The sequence below is a fragment of the Pagrus pagrus genome, assembly GCF_965226575.1.
Source record: "Pagrus pagrus genome assembly, chromosome: 15".
Lineage (NCBI taxonomy): Eukaryota > Metazoa > Chordata > Actinopteri > Spariformes > Sparidae > Pagrus > Pagrus pagrus.
Genome location: NC_140199.1, coordinates 22,378,780 through 22,400,977, shown reverse-complemented (window position 1 = coordinate 22,400,977; position 22,198 = coordinate 22,378,780). Strand labels below are relative to the sequence as shown.

The window sequence follows — 22,198 nt, the reverse complement described above, 5'->3', positions numbered from 1 at the left end:
CTGAGAGTAGTGATGTTTTATGCCAGAAGGGGAAAAGAAGGCCTTGAGGGTGGAGTACATCAAACAAGACAGAAAGAGAAACGACTTCTGCCTCCTCTCTCCCCCTTCTCCCCCTCCTGCTCCAGCCACTGAATGCCTCCTCACTGGAGTCCACCGCGGCCCTGGATGCCAGCTGGAGTACCCCTAACCTTTAACCCCTGACCCCCAGCACCAGAGAATTCATCACAGAGCCGTCAGCTCAAAGCCCTCAGCGGGGAGCACATCCTGTGAAACAGTGATGGCGACAGAGAGGAGCGACAGTCAGTACAGGTGTTTACAGTGAGTGCAGGTGTTACAGATGTTCTTAACACAGCCTTTGCCCCTCCCCTTGATATTCACAACACATTGTATCCATAAGATCACACAAATCTCCTCCGTGTCTGTCACGCTCTGAATGTGAGTCTGTGTGTGTTTGCATGTCATGGTCCCATCTGTCCTGATGCTCCTGGGTTAAAAAGAGGATCCTGCTGTTCCTTGATGGAAAGCTGCCTGCTACAGAGAGATCCGGTTACAAGAGCGCTGCGCTTTCATCCTTATTAAAGAAACATGTGCCCTCTCTGTGCAGTTATGTCGGCAGATGAAACTTTTTCCCCTCTCCTCTGCTTTTAGTTTTTTCCTCAATACAAATAAGGATATTACACAAAGATACGATCGGTGGACAAAACTCTCATCTTTTGAAGTTCGTATATGCCGTCATGATAAGGAAAAGCAAGCTCAGCTATGAAAATAATAAAGATTAATAAAATACTTTTTTGTGCCTCGGTGAACATGTCTGTGCATCTTCATACTTCAAATACCAGTGGTTTATTTGTCACACAGGGAGAGGATGATTATAGGCTCCCTGGTGACAAAGAATGTTAAACCCAGTTGATTCAATTAAAATGATCACTTAATCTTTGGTCTTCATCATTCATCCGTAACTAATTGGAGCACTGCTTCTAGGGCTGTTCTCATGTGCAGGCTTGGCATCGCAGCAGTGCTGTTTCCCATCACAGAGGGAACAATTTGTCCCCAAAAATATCTAAGTATCTAATGTTGGTGTTTTAAGCATCCTATAATTGAAAATCTGTGGTCTCATCCTAAAAAGAAATTTCCCAGCATCAACAGACCGTCCCAAAGATTTCTTGACCTACTGATCTTGAAGTTATTGGAGAGAGGGACAACAGTATGTTGCATCACACATAGTGTAAAGAAAGCATTGATGTTTATGTTTAAAACACAAAGCTGATCATGATGAAGCTGTTCTGATGAGGAGAAGGGAGAGCTTTAAAGATTTTACTGTGAATGTGATGTTGGTCCACTGTTACATAGAAGAAGTAACAATTTCTTTTTTTTCTTTTCAAGAAGTTTTTTTTTCAAGAATATGACGTTATCTGAACTGCTTGGAAATGTAAATAGATTAGATCATATATTAAATTTGTATTCAATGTAATAAAAATGGCTCCTTAGTTTTGAAAAAATGTGATGTTGTCAAACTCTATTTAAGTATGTTTTGATGAGTAAATACAGGGTGAATGTTCGGAATATTCAAAATAAAAAATAAATAAATAGGAAGTCTATTTATTACCTCCACCAAGGAGCTTACGTTTTTACCCACGTCCACATTTTTGTTGGTTGGTTGGTTTGTAGGCAGGATTACACAAAAACTGCTCAACGGATTTCCACATAACTCGGATGGAGGATGGGTCTTAGTCCAGAATAGACCCCAGTAACATTCCTCACTTTCAATATTTGTGTTTTTATTTTATGTTATGTTTTATATTGTTATTTGTATATATTTATGCCAACCATATTATCATCACCATCATTTTGCAGCTGTTCACAATAACCCCAACGCAAAGTCAAAAGATCATGTTCATGTGTATTTTCTATATAAATAACTGTATATAGTTATGAACTTTCAACACTCCCAGTGTTGTATAATGACGATTAAATTACCCTGTACAGTAATCTACTTGTCTATTTGCCCCTCTGTATAATTCTGAGATTTGTTTGTGTGTTTCAATGTTCAGTAACTGCCCTGCATCAAAGTGACAAATTGTAATCAGATTTGAGGACTCCTGTTACATGTAATGCATCGGTCATCAACTGCAGCCACTATAACAAACCTCCATTCATGCCAGATTGCAAAGTTGCTCATTACAGATCATTCGACGACACGTAAACTATCCTCGGCACAGAGGATGTGAGTCAGACCTCAGAATCTGCTCCACTAACAGACTTTCATTTCTTGAAGATGACTGTTCCTCATTGATGTCTATCTCTGTAGTTTGTAGCCACAGTACAGCCAACGTGCTCCCTGACCTCAGCTCCCAGACCCCGGCTTTGTTCCTAAGCGGTGCCTTGTGGAAAGTCTGGCTCCAACCTTTTCAAACCATAATTACATACCTGCAGAATGCAGACAACAGCGGAGTCAAGAGAGACACAGCATGAAAGGGAAAAGGGGTCACCATTGCTGGTATGTGATAACTTGGAGCTACTTACGCGCTGCAGTATATCATTTATGTGAAAAGATGGCACTGAAAGAAAGCCTTTTAAACGTATTGCTTAGTGGCGTTTTGCCAAACTAAACTAAAATGAGTAATGTCGATTCTCTCCTCACCTCCTCCAGATCTAGATACTGTACAGTCAAACAGTTCAGAGATAGAAGCAGTGACTTCTATGTAGTTCTCCTATTTGACTGAAATATTTCTCATGAAGAGAACAAGATTGCGGAAGTTAAACGAACATGTGAAGATTGTGAAGATATTTATAACATGTTAGTTCCTTTAGTTCTTCATTATTTATGCACTGCAAATGAAAATCACACGTGTTAAAAAGATGTCTGTACTCCTGCTGCACACTATGCCGTGGTTTGAAATTTCTCACTGAGCTCAATTTGCTCAAAGCAAATAGTTGTTACATTTTTTACGTGTCTATTTTATGTCATGCAATGTGAAAACAAAGCATTACATGCAAAAGTAAATAATCCATAAGAAAGTCCAGCTTGTTTCTTTTATTCAAATTGTATTCAGAAACAGGTTTGGCAGGAAATTTTGTTTGTTGAGCTTTGATTCAAAGGCCTGTTTCATAAAGTCTGAGGTCCTGTGGTCTCTTTATCACTGCTAATGAAATGTGATGATGTGGAGAAAGTCAGAGATGAAGAATTCGAGAGTAAATAACTTAAAGGAAAAGTTCACCCAAATCTGAAAATTCAGTCATTATCTACTCGCCCCCATGCTGATGGAAAGTCAGATGAAGTTTTGAAGTCCACAAAACATTTTCGGAGCTTCACAGCAAAACAGCGTTGCATCATTCTCCTTAACCACTGAAGTAGATGGGGACTTGTTTTAAAACGTTAAAACTGAAAAAAACATAACATGCAGCTCATCTGTCCTAATGCAAGTCTCTTGAAGCCCCCACTGATTTGGAAAGATGTTATTTACACCCTCAACGCGCGGTCGAGCTTGTGCACCCACTTCAGATGGGTTATACGCTAACGCCTTTAGCTGAGCAGCTACAGTGAGGATCTTGGCTTTGAAAAACGGTGTAAATAACGTCTTTTCAGATCAATTTGGGATCTTAAGGCTTCCAGGTGACATGGATTACACCAGACAACCTGTATGGAGCCATTTACTGTTTTTTTTTAGTCCCCATCTACTTTAGTTATTTAGGAGAATGCTGCAAGGCTGTTTTGCTGTGAAGCTCCAGAAATGCTTTTTGGCAATGAAGCTTCACCTGACTTGGGGGTGAGTGGATAATGACTGAATTTTCATTTTTGGGTAAACTTATCCTTTAAGACATGCTGTCTGTACGGGTCTGGAGGCGCACTGCAGGATATATTTGGGGGCATTTGTATTCATAACAGAAAAAAGTTTCAACTGCAAATTTAATAAAACAAACCTAGCGGGCCTCTGAGCTCACAGTGTTTTCATCTAGTATTATTTCTATCACTATATTTATGTACATCTAAGTACAGTGTGTATTTCAGGACCTCTTCAAACAACACAGAGAGCTACATGTTGTAACAGCAGAGGTTAAATTCAAAAGTCACAGCGCTCTTTGCAAATAAAACTAACAAAAACATGATGCCCACTGTGTCCTCTCAAGGCAAGCCCAAACAAGATGAACTTCACTAAAGAGAGTTATTATTACATTATTGGTTGACTTAGCCCTATGAACTTATCCCTGAGGAGAGATGCTTGCCAGAATAGGATTTAACTAATGTCACTAAATCACTCCCAGCTGGCCTGGCTGCAGGAAATGCTTCTTTCTTCTGAAAAACCTCAGAGCAAATAGTACATGAAGCGTGTTGCATTCATGAGCATGTCTGTCTTCAGAGCTTGTGTTGAACTGTCTGTCCTGGATTTCATAGCATTTAATGTCCTCCAGGGCTGCGGTCACAGTCTGTCTCTGTCCGTCTGCACAGCCCCCTATCCACCACTTGACCTTTCAAAAACGGTCGACTAACTTCAGAAGGAAAAACCATTCCTGGTTTATGAAGGTGTGAGGCACGTCAGATCAGCGAGCACTGATTCCATAATGATGGCAACAACCACCGCAAGGTCAGCCACACCGTGACTGTGGGTCTAGCAGTCATTTGAGCAGGCTTTGGTCTCATGCTTGTGAAAGCAGTTTAGCAAAGAGGTAAACAGCCCGGGGCCAGCAATAACACAGTGGAACTGATTAGAAGAGGAGAAGGAAGGAGGGAGAGAGGAAGAACAGAAAGGAAAAATGAGACAGGGACTGATAGCATCTTCTTACCCAACTTAATTATATTAGACAGCTAAAGTCTCCATAATCTCCCTGACGACTGTGTGTTTGCAAACTCATGTGAAATGTAAACAATAACAAAAGAGTATGATGTAGAAATGTTTTACGTATTTTGGAGAAAGAACGGGAAATATGGACAGGAATATGTAAGTATTCATAATCACATAGTAAAAAATTTAACAATATGCTCATGCTTATAAGTCACAGGGGTTTTAATGATTCACCCAAACAAAATCATACAAATTTACAAAGAGATTTATCCTTTATGCTGTTTACGATAGGGCTGGCTCTTTTTCAACCAAATTTAAACACATAATTGGTTGTAATTAATGACAACACAACCCATGTAGCCTGTCCTCAGTATCTCGAGGCCTCATTCTTTAATAAAGGGGTGAACATATTCACTGCAGCGATATTCAAAGAGATTAAAGCTGCTGTAAGCGTTTTGTTGTTGTTGTTGTTGTTGTTGTTGTTGTTGTTATCATTACAATAAGTGTCTCGCTCTGTATTCCAACAGTGATCGCAGTTTTAGAGTGTATGGTCATGTAACCCATGTCTCTCCTCTCCTGCTCATGTAGTAAAAGAGAAAAGAAATATTTTCTGGTATCCTTGAGGCATTCCTGTCTGCTCGTGAATGCATGAGGGCAGAATCCTCCTGTTCTGGTACCTACACGCGCAATAGCAGACCAGGGAAAGCTACCAATTGATGGCTTATACAATCAACACGCCGAGCAATGAAAAACATTTGAAGAATAGAAAGAGGCAAAGAGAACTGCCTGACTAATTCTAGTGCAAATGAAGTTTGGCTATCATTTATTTATAGAATAATTATTTACAGGCAAAAGAACAATCATGCCAATCTGTGAAGTCACCATCCCACCACTCCAGATGTTACTTCATGACATCTGTGAAGCAAACTTGAGAGGGAAAAGTCCAAATGTTATGTTTTATCTGTTATCCAGCAACTGATTGCATCTTTCCTGGTATTTTTGCAATCTAAAAGATGTCCTCTTTCTGCATGGCATGTTACAATGTTTTGGGCAAAGCTTGCTTAAATTCCGCATTTCACAGACAAGCGGATACAAAGTACAATATGTTCCACTGAAGAAGAAGGGCACGGCAGAGAGGCATCTGTGGAAATGTTGGCTTTTAACATTTGTTTCGCCTCAGACAAGTACACAGTAAACCTCTGTGAAAAAATCAAGAAAAACGCTTGAAGATACCATTTGCTGCTGGATGGCAGGTAAACAACCATGTTTAGATGTTTCCCCTGATGTTTGTGTAGGGAGAGGCATGTGAGCTACATCGGCTGCTAGGGTCTCAAAAGGCTCAAAAGAACCATAGTGAACTAGTGTCCATGTCATAGTTTGAAGGCAGAGATTCAGAGATCCAGGTTGTCAAATTGCATTTCTGTTTTTGTTCTGGTTTGACAGGATGTGGACATGCTGCAATTACCAACAAAGAGGAAGGATAACCCTCTTTTCCTTTCCTTCATCGCTCCTCTCTAAACCCGTTCTCCATCTCTCATCCCCTCCCTCGCCCTATCTCTCCCTTGCCAGCTCTTCATATGTCAGTGAAAGCTGTTGCTAATAAAAGTTAAAAAGCAAACTATGAAAAGGAGGTGAGAGGGAGCGGAGGGAGCCGCATTCTTTCCTGGCTGCATGGGAAGAGTTTTGCCGGAGCAAAAGGGAGTTCCAGTGGTCTGCGATGGAGGGGAGGGGAGGGGGGAGGTGTGGATAGGAGCTGAGTGTCACCCCCGTCACCCCAGGACATGGAAAAAAACATTTTGTTTCGTCAGGTTTCACAGCAATTACATCGGAGAGGCAGGATGACAGGACATCCCTGCACTGCAGCGGCGAGGCTGAGGGGAAAGAACCACGCCTTCAAAAAACTTAACAGGGGGACTCATCCTCTCCTCTCTTCTCTCATCACCTCTCCTCGACATGGATATAAGCAACACTAAAGCAGCACCCCAATAGCTCATCTCCATCTTCTCTGTGTCCAGAGAAGGCGGCCATTGTGTGCCCGTTCCTCTCTCCCCAAGTCAGTTTCCTATTGAGGCTCTGAAAGGGCCTTTGAGGGGCCCTGTTTTGGCTGTGCAGCTCACCTGCAGAGGGGAAACTATGGGTCTATTCTGAAGCCCAGCAGCTGCCAGGGCAGAGAGGCTGGCACCCAGTGGGAGAGAGAATAGCGGCTGCAGAGCCTTTCAATATGAAGCCACTTAGTAACAGAAGGCATGTGCCAAGCCTGCAAAGCCAGAATGAAGAGTCACCCTTTGGAGTTTACTAAATATTAGAAAAGAGTGAGACCCATCTTTCTCCCTTATCCACTATGTCCTATCTTCGTCCCTCTGGCCTCACTGTTATGGATTAATGATTGACAGGTAGCAGGACACAGAGAAAGAACTGACTGCAAAAATATAAAGAGCTTCAGGTCAGGAGGATGGAGGACATGAATCAATGCTGCCACACATTTCCCTCGTCCATGTTCAAGAGTAAACGCCATACTCTTTGTGCTGCGACAGATCGAGCCATGATACGGACGTCAGGATCTCAGTGACTGCAGGCCTGTGAAGAAGCCTTCAGCACACAAAGCCCCTTTTCTGTCAGCAGGCTAGCTCCCACACTGGCGCTAATTTACGATGCCCTCACAGCAATTTCCACAGTCAGAGAAGTTCAATTGTGTTTTCCAGCTCATTAAGCATCAGCACAACAAAGCTTTCATCTTCTCCTTCATCAACTTCATCCCCCTCTTCTCTCCCTCCAACCCGTCTTCCCCGTCTTTATCCGGCTGTCCACTAATCTGCCTCTTTTTCCAAGCGTCCAATCTGAAAAGATTAAGTAGCAAAGGTAAAATGGGCTTCCGTATTCAAACAATTTCCCCTCTCCCTACGTTTAATTCTCTTTCCGTCTGGTTTTGTGTTTTGGTTTGTTTAAAGCACGGCCCCAAGTCTGGAGGTTCTCCTCATGGAGGCGTAGGGAGAATTTAATGGTTGTTTATTCAGGGGCCTCTGCTGTGCCCTCCCATCTCTTTCAGAGCTTCATGAGACGACGTGGAACCTATTGTGATCTCAGAGGATTCAACTCAGCATATTTGTTCAGGTTGTCACTGTACTGAGATCACAGGCGGGCACTCACATTCTCACACAAACACAGATTAGTGCCGTAAATATATTTTAATTAAACTATATTTTTCTTATGTAGACTATATTCACATGTAAGATGAAACAATACAGAATTTGTTTGAGACGTAGGCGTGTGACCAGAACATCAGACTGGCTCAAATGCAAAGGGCTATTCCCACCATCGCGAGTGAGCACAGAAATGCCCCAAAGCAAGGCATGTAACCCCAATTTGTTCCAGTTTCGGCTCCTCTGTGGTCAACATTATCAAAGCCACAAGTGCACGATGATAGACTACTATAATTCACTGACAACTTGGCTAGAACATCTTTTGAAGTCAGTGTGAGTCACAAGCTCTGAGGAAATATGAATCGGAAACATGGTTCCTTCCTTAAACAAGCCATTCTCTCAAGACATTTGAACTGAATTGGCATTACAGGGGCATTTATTCACCAGATATGGATTGAAGTTTTCTTAACTGCCAAATGCTATGTTGCTTTTGTTGGAGATAATAAGATAAGCCATCTTGTACTTATTATCTTGTATACTGAAGTTTAATTAGAGAGACTAAAGGAGGACTATAACAGTAAGGCTTTATTTGCCAGGGTGTGAGTCACAATAGGATTTATAAAAAGGGAAAAAAGTACCAAACAGAAAGATGGGGCTCTTAGCTGTCATCCATTAAAGGAGTAGTTTGACATTTGGGAAAATACACGTTTTCAATTTCTTGCAAATATGAAGCTCCAGCCTGTAGATTTTAGCACAGGGAAACAGGCAGATCATCTCTGTCCAAAGGTAATACATCCATCTACCAGCACTTCTGTCAGTAGCCAGGCTAGCTCTTTTCCTCCATTTCCCTTATGTGTGCTAAGCTAAGCTAAGCTAACTGGCTGCTGGCTTAGCTACATATTACTGTTTGGTACAATATGATACAGGGGTTGTTACAGTCACAATATGTCTTAAAATTAACAAACAAGTAAACAAACAAAATAGTGTGTTTATGTGGTGTCGCAATAATCGGAATTACATATTTCTGACTTGGAAAATTCACGTGAATGCCCCCTCAAGTCAGAGCAACAGCTCGGAAAGTCTGAGAAAGTTTTGAGTACACAAGTTGCCGAGTTGACATCTTATCAGGCTGAAAGATGGCGGACAAATAAAGGTTGGGTTGATGGTAACATGCATATTTGTGTAATATATTTAATGGCTTACATAATCAGTTTCCTTTGCTCTTCCTTGCCACTCAAATACCTGTAACAGCTGTCAACGTGTTCATTAAACACTGAGCAAGAAAATGGAAAACTCCCACATTCCAACTTGGCGCGCATAAACACACCGAAGTCAGAGGAACAGCTTCTGCAATCGTGAAGTGGGACTATCCGAGGATGTCTCAGTCTTCCAATTATCAACTGGTGCTGACGTGTGATTTGTGATGGTTTATGCCATCACAGACTGTTGCAGTGCATTATATTAAGTGGTTTCAGAGAAGTCAATTTTCATATTGTTGGGAAATGTTTAAACTAATTTGCAAATTGTCAATCGGCAACAGCTGTTTGACACAAATCAGCGCGCCATTTTCAGCTTCCACTGGGCCAGCACTAAACTTTCAACACTGTCTCCCACTGTGCTGTGGTCTGACTTCATTCTGCAATTCATTAAGAGGCTAAACTGATGCTGTGGGAAACTGACGCTGTGGCAGGGACATTTGAGAGATTCAATTTGCTATCAATTTGTTGTGGGGACGCAGGGGAACTGAAACAGATTTAAAGAAAAACAATGATGGTTAAGAAGGTTATACTGTGTGTAATATACGTGGAGGATAACATTTTTCAATCAACTTCATTTGACCATAAAATGGCTACAAATACTGCACAAACTGGAACGCTGCTCTCATTACACTCAGAGTCCTTCAGTAGTTTATAGTTGAGCTTCTCTTTATTTCAAGACTCAGACACTGCATGGGGAGAGCTGTTCCTCTGAGTGTGTGTTTCTGTGAGTGTGTGTGTCAGGTTTCTATTACTTCCATTAGTCCTGTGATGTCCCCAGCTCCTCTGCTGTCATCACCCTCATACTAACAACGCCTACGTCTGCTATCATGGCCAGACAATAAAGAGTCTATGATAATTTGACATCCCTAGCCTCTGTTAGTGGGTCATTCTCTAACATCATCATCATCCTCATTATCATCACTGAGTGCAGGCTACCATCTGAGTTCCCCCCCTGCTGTCAGCGCCGTCACTGAGCTCACCCTAACCCCTGGCTCGCTCCAGGTCCAGAGAGGGTGTCCGGTTCCCTTTGTCCCCCCCCGTTCCTCCCAGATCACAACAATACAGCAACAATATCTCTGTGTTCACCTGTTAGCACCTGGCACTGCGGGAAAGACTCACTACCGAGTGCCCATCAGCCAGCCACTCTGCTCGTCTCTGTCAGACGCCATGTGGAACGCGCCTTCCTGTCACCAAACCCAATATCCTACATACAAAACACACAGAGGCATAATAACCCGCTCGCTGCTCGCCTGTCAACACTTTCCCCCAGCAGCCGACTCATGCTAACATATAGAGGATAAATGAAAAGCACTTAACCAATCAACAACCCATCAGGTAATTACAAAGGTTTCAAGCATCATCTGCCATGTGAGCCCCCATAATGTCCTTCTCAAGAAGGAAATTACTGAGATATCATTCTCACAATGAAGGCTTAAAACAGACAAGTCCAGCTTATGCTGCTGTGGAAGTTTATATGAATATTCTATGTTTTGGGTCTCAACTCCCTGATTTGTGAAATTCTGGGATCAGCCAGAATTGAACAATGGATGGTGTGCTCTATTCAGCCTCCAGGGCAAACTTTTTTTGCTGATATCATGTAGTTTGTTCCTCCCTTGAAAGAGCGCCCCACAGATGCTCATACTGGCTGTGATGAGTAAAGGCAAAGGTGAACTCAAAATGAACAGGTACCTAAGACCTTCCAGCCACATTTGAAAACACAACTAAAAAGTAGCGAGGAAAGTGTGTGTGCGTTGCAGGGAGGGGCATGATGTGGTGAGCGTTCAAATGGGGATAACGGTGCACAATCATTCACTTGTATACAGAAAATGTGACAGAAGTACTTGTGTGAAAAATGAAAAGAGAAGCTTGAGAGAGGTTCAAACACACCGTGTCAAAAGGTGCTGGGCAGGGGGAATTACCTTAAGTGGCCTTAAGTCACTCTCAGCAAAGTGTTCTGTCTCGATTTACTCTGTGACACCCTCAGAAATGTTCTCAGACGATATCTGAGTCTCTTTACCACCTGAGGCAGGTTGGAAGAAGGAGAAAATTTAAGTACATTACACGCTCAGCAGGTCATATCTGACCTTTGTCACAGTCAACAGGTTAGACCTGACTTTGAGTGGGCGCAGAGAGAGCAGAAGCTCACATGTCACAATGTGCTGACGGTGAGAAAGATGAAACAACTAATCAAAGCTGACATGTTGTTGCAGTTCCCTTCAAGCTCAGATCAGATAAGGAGAAACATCGCCGGGAAGACCTCAGGCCTTCCACATCCTCTTTGGCATGATTGGCATGACTGGGCCTGAGTGAAACAGAGCTGGGGCCAAGTGAGCCTGTATGCTTGACTTTATTATTCCCGCAATTAATGTTACACCCATATAAATCATGCCAATTTACAGTGATTGTAGCAAGCATGGTGCCATCTACAAGCAATAATTCTTGCTTGTAAATTGGTTAAACTAAATACCTAAATAAATAAATTGTCACCGATCCCAGTTTATCTCATGGCAGTAGTTATGGTAGAATTAGCTTTTGCTTTGGTCGTATTAAAGTCCCCACTGTGTCCTCTTGATTCTGCCATGTGACACGACAATCATGGGATTATCTGTCACGTGACCCGATCATCATGCGATTGGCAGGAAATTACCTTGTCACAGAAAAGTTAATATTCATCAATGAGGGTGTAATGAAACACACACTTCTCAGAGCTTCTGAGGTTGTAAATTTAGAGTTTTGGACCTGAGGTCACATGACTGAAATCCCAGTTGAATAGAGATTTTAACTGGATTGTAGATGAAATGAGGTAAAGACAGAGTAGCTTTTATTCTTTTTGAACCATAATGTTATTATATGTCAAGATATATGTTGGAATATTTACAATTGAGACTCTGGGTGTGACTGGACACAAATGTCATTTACATTCTTGTGAGACTTGACTTGTTACTTGTGTTTCAAAAAGCGAGACCAATTTATGACCAAGAGCAAAGCTGACTTGGTCCCTTCTCTGCATGAAATGGACCAAATCACAAATATGATACTTGTGTGTCTAGCAATCAGCACTTTATTCTGTCTTTTAAGAGAAGTCATAGAGCGTGATTTATTGTAAATGCCAGCACGGAAAGAAAAGTTTGTGATCTCAAATCCATTGAGGTCTTGACGTGCCAATGTTGGCAGGTCCACTCAGACACAGGATAATGTTCTGTTATGCTTCACCAGGCAGGCCTCTCGTCTCTTTTAAAGACGATACACTTACACCACAACGTTCCCCGCTGTGTGTTTCATAAATGTTTATCCCACATCACTCCGGCCCCCTCCCCAAAGTTTGCTTAGGATAGCTGTAAGCCCTGCCAACTCTCATGAAAGAGGAATATTTAAAAAATGAAATATATAAAGCCTGCTTCAACATGTTCAGTTCAAAAGCAGAACTCTTTTGGAAACCACAATTACCTCCTTAAACTATCCCCCACTCTGGCAAGCCAGCAGGGTTCAGAGAGGTGTGTGAATTTGTGTGTGTGTGTGCGTATAGTTCACTAAGGCTGATAACAATTGAAGCGGATCAGGTTGTGAGGGTGACTAAAATAATAAACAGAAGAATACGGTATGAATATTTTCCCAGAACCTTTTATATTTTCCCATGACACACTGACTTTTCCTCTAGCACCACCAGCAGGTTGACATTTTGGGTCTCAGTGAAATGTCCAGTACACTATTGGACATCACAGATCTTGATAAAAACACTAAGTTGATTGTGGTTTATTTCCGTGATGAGGATAATCGAGAATCTGGATAATCATAAATATCCTCAAATGAGGGCCTTTAAAAAGCTGTCTCGCCTGATAATGTACAGTCTTGTATTGATTTCCTGATTTATTTTGAATTGCCACTAGAGGGAGCATGCATCTGTCCATTCATTCCGAAAATCCTAAACCTGTCACAGTGGCTAAAGGCTCAGCTTGCCAACTCTAAACAGCAGACGAGGATGCAGTGGCCAGTAGCTCCTCTAAATTATGCTCCATTTTTATTTTTTGCCCATGGCAGAAATACTGTCATCAGCATTGGAGAAGAAAGCGGGTGTTTCAGATTAAGAGCAGCTGACTTTGTAACAATCATGGCCCATTGCGTCTTTTGACCATCCAACCTGACCAGCTGGACCGCCCCAGGGAGGCAGAGAGTCGGGATAAGAGTCATGCTAATCCAGCTTGATTTAAGGCTGCTCCTGGATAATGTCCGGTCGCAGGAAAAGGAAATCGACAAATGGGACTCAGGCTGGCCAAACAACGTGAAATCAGGGACTGTTGTGCCAACATTTTTGTCAGGGACCTGTCTCAAGGTCTCAACGTATCAGATCAAGCTGTTGCACTCGATGGGCGGACTGTGTTCCATGCCAACAGAGCACAGGACTACGGCAGGACGAAAAGAGGTGGACTCTGTGTGTATAGCATTGATGCTTGGTGCTCACACACAGTCAAAGTGGATGGACAGTATTACCCACATGTCAAACTTCTGATGTGAGGCTGCTGGCTACATTATCATCAGCGTCATATTGCTGATTGGTACAGGTATGAGGCTTTTCTTCTTAGCTTTGGAAGGATTCCTCCTTCAAACATCACCTTTCTGTGTTTTTAGAGCCAGATAAATGTAGCTGGTATTGGCCAAGCCCCACATTAATGCATGTTGGTGACTATATGAAAACTTTCTGGCATCTCAAAATAGCTACAATTTGCCAATTATTTATCTATTTTTCACTATTTATCCAAATATATTGAATCAATATACAGATAGAAATGACAGGGATACTTTGTTAAACAAAAAAACTGCAGTACAGCTACTGGGCTATAGATAGATTTTCATTTCTCAAACCAAAATACTCATTGTTGACTTTACTGGCATGTGCGTGCAACTGAGGGAGAAGCAGGAAATATGATTTACTTATTCATTATGAAACAATGGAGGAGAAACAAAACATTACAGACAGCCCTACATCCCTTTTCAAACACGAGGAGAGTGAGAGTGGTAATATTCACAGTAAGTAGAGGAGAATGTAATGTTGTTGGGCACTAAATTACAGTCATTGAAAGCTTGTATGGTTACCCAGCGATCTATCACTGTCACACAGAGAGGGAGAGGGGGAGAGAGAGCAGACAGGCGCCAGGCGCAGAAGGATCAAAGCAGAAATGTACCTCGGGGAGAGAAACAGTTAACTCCATTTAACCAATTGTCCTGCAGACATAAAGTCAGTGTGCTGCTGCAGGCCCGACAACAGTTCCCATATGAGAGAAAAAGCCTCACATATTGGGTTTCACTGAAAATGATTTGACTTGATTTGAAGAGCTGCAAAACAAGACCAAATTGGTTGGCCTCTTCAATGGGCCTCTGCAACATTAGTTGTGGTTTTAGTGTCTCTCAAAGGGATTGCACACAATGAACACAATAGGTTGAAGTATGGGCAATACACAGCCATAGATAATTAAATTACCGGACACAAAGATAGAAATTTATAGTGATAATAACTCTTAAGAGTACAAAAAGTACTGTAAATCACAGCCTAGATTGCCCTACTGCTTTAATGAAACACGGTGATAAACTAAAGCTGACATATTCTCAAGCACAACTCTTAAGATGAGCCCCAAAAACGAGGAACGGCACGGCACCATAGTTTTAGCAACATAATGAAAAAAAAATATGTGTTAATTTGTATTTATCTGGTGAAGTTTTAGGTCGTTTTTTGTGAAACCTGCATTAATTGTTTTTTTTGGCCACTTGGGGGCAGCAGAACAAGCTGTAAACACAATATTGACATATTATCACTATGTTGATATGGCAAACAAACGAGCTGCTAACTACAGAAGACAAAAAACAGAATTTGAATTTACAGGAGTAGTTTTATCTACCTGATGAGTGTAAGTCCATATTCACTCTCCTTTTAGCTCTGTTTTGGTCTCCTCCTCCAACTCCTGAGGGATATATGTGATCCTTTAGCTGCTAAATGCTATGTTCATCAGGTAGTTGCTAACTTTGACTGTCAAACATTCAGTGCTGAGCAGGTATAGGACAGCGGGTTTTTAGAGTTTTAAAGCAACATTATGTAAGTCTTTTACCTTAGAATTACAGTTTCAAAATCATTTTGATGCTACACTGACATCTAATAGGGTGAATGGTGTCTCTGTCAGCCCCAATCGCATTCATTTGCACCATGTAATTTGTCACACACTACACCACCAACTATGTCAGTGAATCTGGATCATATTTAATGGAGAACATGTTTTCTGGTTTTCTCTATGATGTCCCCTGGCTGCTCTGCCTCAATTGCCTGTGAGTTTCTTGACCGCTAACTGCTTCTAACTGTAGCTGCCGTTAGCTAGCTCATCTGCAATTGCAACTGATAATATTATTACAGAAACATGGGATTTGTACTTGCGATGGTGGTGTTGAGACTGTGGTGGCGCCACATCGGACTAAATACCAATTCCTACATAGTGTCAGTTTAAAAAAGCTTGTTGGGAGCAATGAGAGAGAATTAAGACATTAACACTGGGGCTATAAAACCATCTATAAAAGATGCTAAAATCCTCTGAAGAGCACAATTATGTGATATGGTTAATATAAAACTACTGATTAGTGCAGCTTTAGTTGAAGTAATCTATTTAAGTAGAGTTTTGAAAAGGTTGTGGTGAGGTATTTTCCAAACGTATTTTTACATGTCGTAACACAAATAACCAAATCCGACATTCACTAAATTTTATTTAAATGAGAAAAAATAGGAGAACAAATTGTCAAATGTTAAAAACATTAGAAATATTATTATTATTAAACAATATATTAGGGTATCAGGTAATATTCAGACTTAGCAAAGAAGTCTTTGCACTGAAGTTTACATTTTTTTAAAATAATTTTTGCAGTGGTGGGCATTATCTTGCAGATGCTTGAGTAAATAAGTAACTTAATTATATAGCACCCTTCAAGAGCAGAGAGTGCTTCACAGCGGCACTAATTTATAAACATACATGTAGACATAAAACTCAATAAAAGCAGAAATAAGAGAGAAAAGAAATTCAACTGTGGACAAATCAAACCTAATGCCAGTGCACCAGTACTGTGCACAACGGTGGTGCTGATGTGGGAGCTGATGTAGGAACCCACAGCTGGAGAAGGCCAACAAATATTGGGGAGGGGGGTGTTTCACCCTGGAGTCTCAGAAGTCCGCGCTCCGCCCCTGATCGGAGGTTTACATCTGTCAAAGCACCACAGGAGCATGAAATGGACCACAACACTGTCATTACAAGCCTGACCTATCAGAAACTGTTTAAACCGAGTCACGTGGACACATCGGGAGACTGATAGGCAGGCGGCAAGATGAGAGAGAAACTCATGCCACTTGACTGAGGGAGAGGCAGGTCCGTGCGTAAAAACTCAAGTTTACCACGCAGCTGCGCAACACCAGAGGAAGCTGGCTACACGGATTCCCTCAAGTGAAAACACTGCCACAAAAACAGCAACGGAGAGAGCAGCAGGAAAATTGGTTGTATGGCACCTCAGTCGTGCGTAATGAATCCTGCGCAGGGATCACCGCCCTCGGCCGCGCCGGGGGAGACCTCTCCAGAGGACCGAGCCGCTGGTGGCATGGGAACTGACGAGCTGGACCTGTCATCTGTCAGAAGATGTAAAACTAAAAGCTTAGATTTACCTTTCAGTGTGGAATCCCTCATATCAGACAGGACGCCGGACAGAAGCCTTCACTCACCCGCTGGTTCAGTCCGGGTAGAGGAGACGGAGTGTGCGTCACCGAGGGGACTTTATCGGTTCAAACAGGAGGCGGTGGAGCTCAGTGACAAGGAGACGAGCCCCTGGAGTCAGACTCCCTGCGCATCCCCTCCAAGTGAGTTCAGGACACTCTCTTTCTTTCTTAACTCTGATAAATATGCGCTCTTTTCTGCTTTGAAACAGTGCAAACCTGTTCTGGGAATCTCCAGAGAATCCAAAAATGTACAGTAAATGTAAAAACTGCTGTTTGATATTTTCATGATCAGGCTTCACTTTTACTAATGCGTGGTGGAAATATCAAACTGATCAACCCACTAAGTTAGGTCATATCGATCACATACTCTCCATCCTAATATGTCTTTGTAAATCTATTTCCAGGACTCCCCAGCCCGCCCCCCTGCAATCTACGGAAACACAAGAACAACAGGAAACCCAGAACTCCCTTTACAACCTCTCAGCTGCTTTCTCTGGAGAGGAAGTTCCGTCAGAAACAGTACCTCTCCATCGCGGAGAGAGCGGAGTTCTCCAACTCCCTCAGCCTCACAGAGACCCAGGTCAAGATCTGGTTTCAGAACCGCAGGGCCAAGGCCAAGAGACTGCAGGAGGCCGAGCTGGAGAAGATCAAGCTGGCCGCGAAGCCGCTGCTGCCGGCCTTCGCCTTCCCCTTCCCCCTGAGCGCACCCATGGGCGCACCGTCCCTGTACGGGGCCCTGAACGGACCGCGGCCTGCCATACCTGTCCCAGGACTATTCAGTGGACCATATGGGATGTACTACCTGTCTTAACCTGCACTAACTTTGAACTGCATCGTTGGGACAGTTGCCTTAAAAAAATGCCTTCATACAGCAAATAACCAGCACTGCAAAAATGTCCATCTTGTGAGTCAATGTGTCTGAAATCTTATATTAAATCTAAATGAATGATGTTATCCGCTACAGAGAAAATCTAATGGTGTGAAAACATCTTTTTCAAAATAAATATATTTGTAGAACATGCCTTCATTTTGAAAGTCAACAGAAACAAGGTTTCACCCCATTGTCATTTTTCAGATGTTTTTAAATTAATATTACTTTCAGTATTAATGAAACATCATAAAAGATTTCCTTTAGGGTCACTTCATTGTTAACATGGTCATTTTTGCAGTGAAGGTCTCTTCAGTAAAACCTTCTTTTTTTTTTAAATGACGGACTGAGCTCATTTATCGGATTACAGTTTTAGATTTTATGGATTGTGATCTTTTCTATTGCAATAGAGGTATTCCGTAAAAACAGTAATCTAACGTCGCAAGAGAAGATGACAATTATCATAATTACTGAAAAGCCTGAAGCTTTGGATTTGAAGCAATAGCTGGAGGTGAATCACTGAAGTGTCCTTGCGAAATGTTTATTTAACATTTCTCACCCTAAAAGTAGATTTACATTTTGGTATAGAAAACACTTAAAATCATCAGTATTTAATCATCCACATTCAAAACCACACCATAGCATTAGCTGAAAGGACTTAATTATTTAATCCCAGACTAAGACTTCATAGTGTAGCTCACAGACAGGAAGAAAAAAGTTACAACAAGTCTGTTATATCGTACCTAAGATTATGATCAGAAGCTAAAGAGGCAGCTCAAAGTCGGTCTACATCTGTAATAGCTTGTAAGGAAAATGCTCATTAGTGCCTTTTAGTTAGGCTACAAGTGTAGTAAAATCAAGTGTCTTCACAAGTTTCATCTTCTCGAGGTGAATTGACTGTTACAATAATATCTAAAACACATTTCTGTTTCTTTCTAACTTAATAATTTTCACAAGATTCTAAAATATAGATCAACTCTAAAATAATCCTGATTTCCTATTGTCATTTTAAAATTGTATTTGTTTTTTTACTTTACCTCAAAAGGAGAACTTTTTTGCACACGTGTTCACAGAGCTCTTAAAAGTCCGAGACCAGTTTCATTAGTAAATGTAAATAAAAGTCATCAACTATTTTTGCAGACTCTCAAAATGCTCAACATGACCGATAGACTCACATCGGTCATTAATGTACAGTGTATTTTATATCTGATGGGTGGAAAGGTGTTTTATACAATTATTAAAATCTATTGTGTAAATTCTGAATTTCTCGTTTTTCTTTTCACAAAATCCTCCACATCCACAGTCATTTCTACATCGCCTCAAGCTGCACTGCATCATTCCTTTTAAAGTACAACACATGCATGTTTTTTTTTTTAAAGTCAAACTTTCCATCAGTATAACACTTAATCTGCATCCCATTTAGTGCATTTTGTCATTTTCATTTGGAAACTGTTATAAAAATAAAGTTTATTATAAAGAAAGCCATGAACTGTAACACTCCTGTCTCTTGACGGGCTGTAAGAGAAATGAGATGTTAGTCTTGTAACAGAAATAAACCTCACAGAACAACTTTTTCTTTGCAAAAACATTTTATTTCAAGTTAAGGGCACATATGACAGTAGATATTTCATGTTACAAGAAGGTTCTACATCTTAAAAGACAGAAGGCTCAACTCTGGTTGTTTCATTTCCTCCTGCCCCGCCGACCTCTGAAGCCTCGGACAGAGCCGTGACCGAAGCACACGGTTGCGGGGACCCTGAAAGAGAACACGTTGTTGTTTTGTATCTCAGATTGTTTAAAATTTAAATAAGAAGAATTGTATTAAAAATTCTTAAGATATTACATACATTTTAATTATATAATAGCACATGCACAATATAAAGAGGCCTTCCTACAGTTTGTTTAAGCCAAACTTGACTGCATAATTGCACAAGTTTAAACTTTTAAAGATTAAAATGTGGCTGAAAATTTGCTCTAAAACATCTCAAAAATGGCCAACATAGCCTCTCCGAGTACAGCAGTACAGGGCTAACACAGCCTGAGAACATCCAGTGCTTTGCAGCAGACTTCTTTAAAAACTAACCTGTATGAGTAACGTGGTTTTGGTGGCTCTGTGCTTGTATTCCCTGCACTGTGAGCTGCAGCAGAAAGATCTGCGTGCTCCTCGGTAGAGGCAGACTCCGCCATGCGAGCAGCTTCGTCTTCGGACACATGCATCTCCATGGATTCCCCGCGCTCGGGTTGGTCGGACAGCACATCACACATAACCTCACACACACCCTCAGACTCACACACATCGTCCACAACCTCCATGGCTGCGTCTTTGTGCTGCAGCTGCCTCTTCGTCTCACGGGTTCTGTTAACAAAGATATGATATCAAAAATTTAGATACAAGAGTATTTAAGGAATGTGACGATGTGAACCATTTGACTGTTTGTTGGGTCAGAAAAATTAGACACAAAAAAGCATTTAATACAATTCACACAGTAGCTGAGTTTTTATGGGAAAGTTCACCAAACTTTACACACTGGTTTCGATAAAACAGCCAAGAGAATCTCACTCTATAACTTGCCTTATCATGTTATGTTAGCAAAAGAATATAAAATAATCGAGTGAAAATAGAAATAATGCTTCAACTCTAAAAAAATTGTCTTTCTGTAAGAAACGGACTCTCCTGGGCTGAAACCTTGCACCGAGTAATATTTTAACTGACCCTTTGCTGCCATCTAGTGGAAAAGATGTCATAAGTGCTGTCTTACCCTCTGTCCTTCTTGGTTTTGTCAAATCTGAAGTCTGGAGGATACTTGTGAATTCTTATTAGATGGTCCTTCCTTTGTTTACTTGTCCTGAACTTCTGTCCACAACCCTCCACCAAACACTGGTACTGAAAAATGTGTTAAAGCCTTAGTAGTCAACTTCAAAGCATGTTAATATATTTCACTTTACATGCAGCTTCTGGCTCGTACCTTAAGAAGGTATCAAACAATAAAAATGTCATGAGAAAGAACACAAGCTCAGAAGATGTCCTCTCAGTAACTTACCATATCTTGCCTCTGGGCGAGGATATTGAAGAGAGAGTCATGCCACTCCTGAATGTGAATGTCCAGGAGCCGTGCACTTGGCAGGGAGCGACGGCAGGAGCAACACACATGTCTGTGCAGGGAGTTGTAGTGGTGCTCGTACTCCTCCAAAGTGCTGAAGACTGCGCTGCAGCCAGAGATGTGACAGGCAAACTCTGACACGCTAAGAAAAGACAAGAGGAGGAGGAAAGTGTAATATGTGAAAAATAAAAAAAATCCACAGCTGTTGCTGAGGAATTATCATTTATGGGGCTAATTTGTTATTTGGTGGTTTATTTGTACTATTTCTGTCAAGACATTCGGATGCCACAACCGTGTATGTTTGTCTAGCACAATTACAATGAAGTTTGATATTAGAAAATAATAGATGGGTTTAATGTAGAAAACACGGAGATATCAATTTGTCAACAATCAACCAATATAATAGTCAATAAAAATGTGTGGGACCATCACATTTTCAACAGAAAAACGTACTTACAGAAAAACTAGACTGATCAGTAGGTCAGATCAAATAGTACCAAAAGCATTCCCAAAAATAGTCACACCCAAAATGATTCAGTTTGTTTTATAAGTCAAATATCATAAAAATATTTTATCTCGCTACCTCAATAGCGACAATGTGACCGTAACTTTTGTGAGATGACTTCATTTTAATGTCCAGGGGCTTGTGGTATTTTTTCTTCAACCTTTTTATTGAGTTTGCTAATGACTTGTCACTAACATTACTTAAATGTTATTCTGTTGTATTTGTGTTTCAGGTGTTTGTTTGTTGGTAAATGCATGTGTACTTTAATCATCTTTGCTTGTCTTTGTTAGGTTACAGTGATAGAGTTTAGTTTGTTGCCTGTTAGCTAACTGAAAGACAATAAAGACTGAACCTGAGGCTTGAATGTGATCTTCATACCTGAGTGCTGGCTTGTCGTCTGCCTCCGAGATGTAGAGGTCTTGCAGATACATGTGTCTGTGAATGTCTCCATCCTGTAAACAGCAATGACATAAAGATTGGTTAGCTAATGCTTATTTTTGGCGGCTGTTATCCAAGTGCTTCAACCGGATGAGTGATGTTCAGTCGGTTCAGTTGCTGTGTTACCTCAAACAGCTGGTGGTCCTTGTGCAGGTGGATGAGCTGCGGGGTGTAGTTGAACGGGTTTCCCTCCTCAGCCTCACGCTGTCTCAGTTCGTGTGTGTCTCCTGACGGACAGTCTTCACCGCAGCTCTTTACTAAGACATGTCCGTCTGTAAGAAGTCGGGCCAGTTCTGGCTGCAGCATCGTTTACCCTCGTTTTCATACTCTATTAACTGTTACCAAAGTAATGAACGTCGTGTTTTGTGCTT

The 22,198-nt window shown here is 41.4% G+C and overlaps 3 protein-coding genes across 5 annotated transcripts in view; 1 reads left to right on the top strand and 2 right to left on the bottom strand.

Annotated features, from left to right (window-relative positions):
• The window catches only part of LOC311271098 (uncharacterized protein), a 36,897-nt gene that overhangs the window by 8,743 nt on the left and 5,956 nt on the right, over window positions 1-22,198 (bottom strand). Inside the window, exon 1 of one of the 3 annotated variants that reach the window (XM_084376558.1) lies at window positions 16,865-16,913. The exons of 1 other annotated variant lie outside the window; for it this stretch is intronic. The gene's annotated coding sequence lies outside the window, so the exon portion shown is untranslated. Of the gene's footprint in view, window positions 1-11,099; window positions 11,189-16,864; window positions 16,914-22,198 lie in introns of those variants that run through there. One more of the 3 variants, XM_084376560.1, reaches the window with a different exon arrangement.
• msx3 (muscle segment homeobox 3) lies at window positions 16,415-19,040 on the top strand. Its single transcript, XM_084376562.1, has 2 exons — window positions 16,415-17,056; window positions 17,320-19,040. Exons 1-2 carry the CDS (start codon window positions 16,705-16,707, stop codon window positions 17,724-17,726), a joined length of 759 nt encoding a protein of 252 aa, XP_084232688.1. The 5' UTR covers window positions 16,415-16,704; the 3' UTR covers window positions 17,727-19,040.
• Window positions 19,389-22,156, bottom strand: znf511 (zinc finger protein 511). Its single transcript, XM_084376561.1, has 6 exons — window positions 21,954-22,156; window positions 21,768-21,841; window positions 20,825-21,026; window positions 20,543-20,667; window positions 19,867-20,139; window positions 19,389-19,539 (listed from the first exon to the last, which is right to left on the bottom strand). Exons 1-6 carry the CDS (start codon window positions 22,131-22,133, stop codon window positions 19,467-19,469), a joined length of 927 nt encoding a protein of 308 aa, XP_084232687.1. The 5' UTR covers window positions 22,134-22,156; the 3' UTR covers window positions 19,389-19,466.

Coding starts and splice junctions, on each gene's coding strand:
- msx3 (XM_084376562.1), top strand. CDS start 16,705: ATGGCACCTCAGTCGTGCGTAATGAATCCTGCGCAGGGATCACCGCCC. Junction 17,057..17,319: donor TCCCTGCGCATCCCCTCCAA/GTGAGTTCAGGA, acceptor ATCTATTTCCAG/GACTCCCCAGCCCGCCCCCC.
- znf511 (XM_084376561.1), bottom strand. CDS start 22,133: ATGCTGCAGCCAGAACTGGCCCGACTTCTTACAGACGGACATGTCTTA. Junction 21,842..21,953: donor AGGACCACCAGCTGTTTGAG/GTAACACAGCAA, acceptor TGCTGTTTACAG/GATGGAGACATTCACAGACA. Junction 20,668..20,824: donor TCGCCCAGAGGCAAGATATG/GTAAGTTACTGA, acceptor CACATTTTTCAG/TACCAGTGTTTGGTGGAGGG.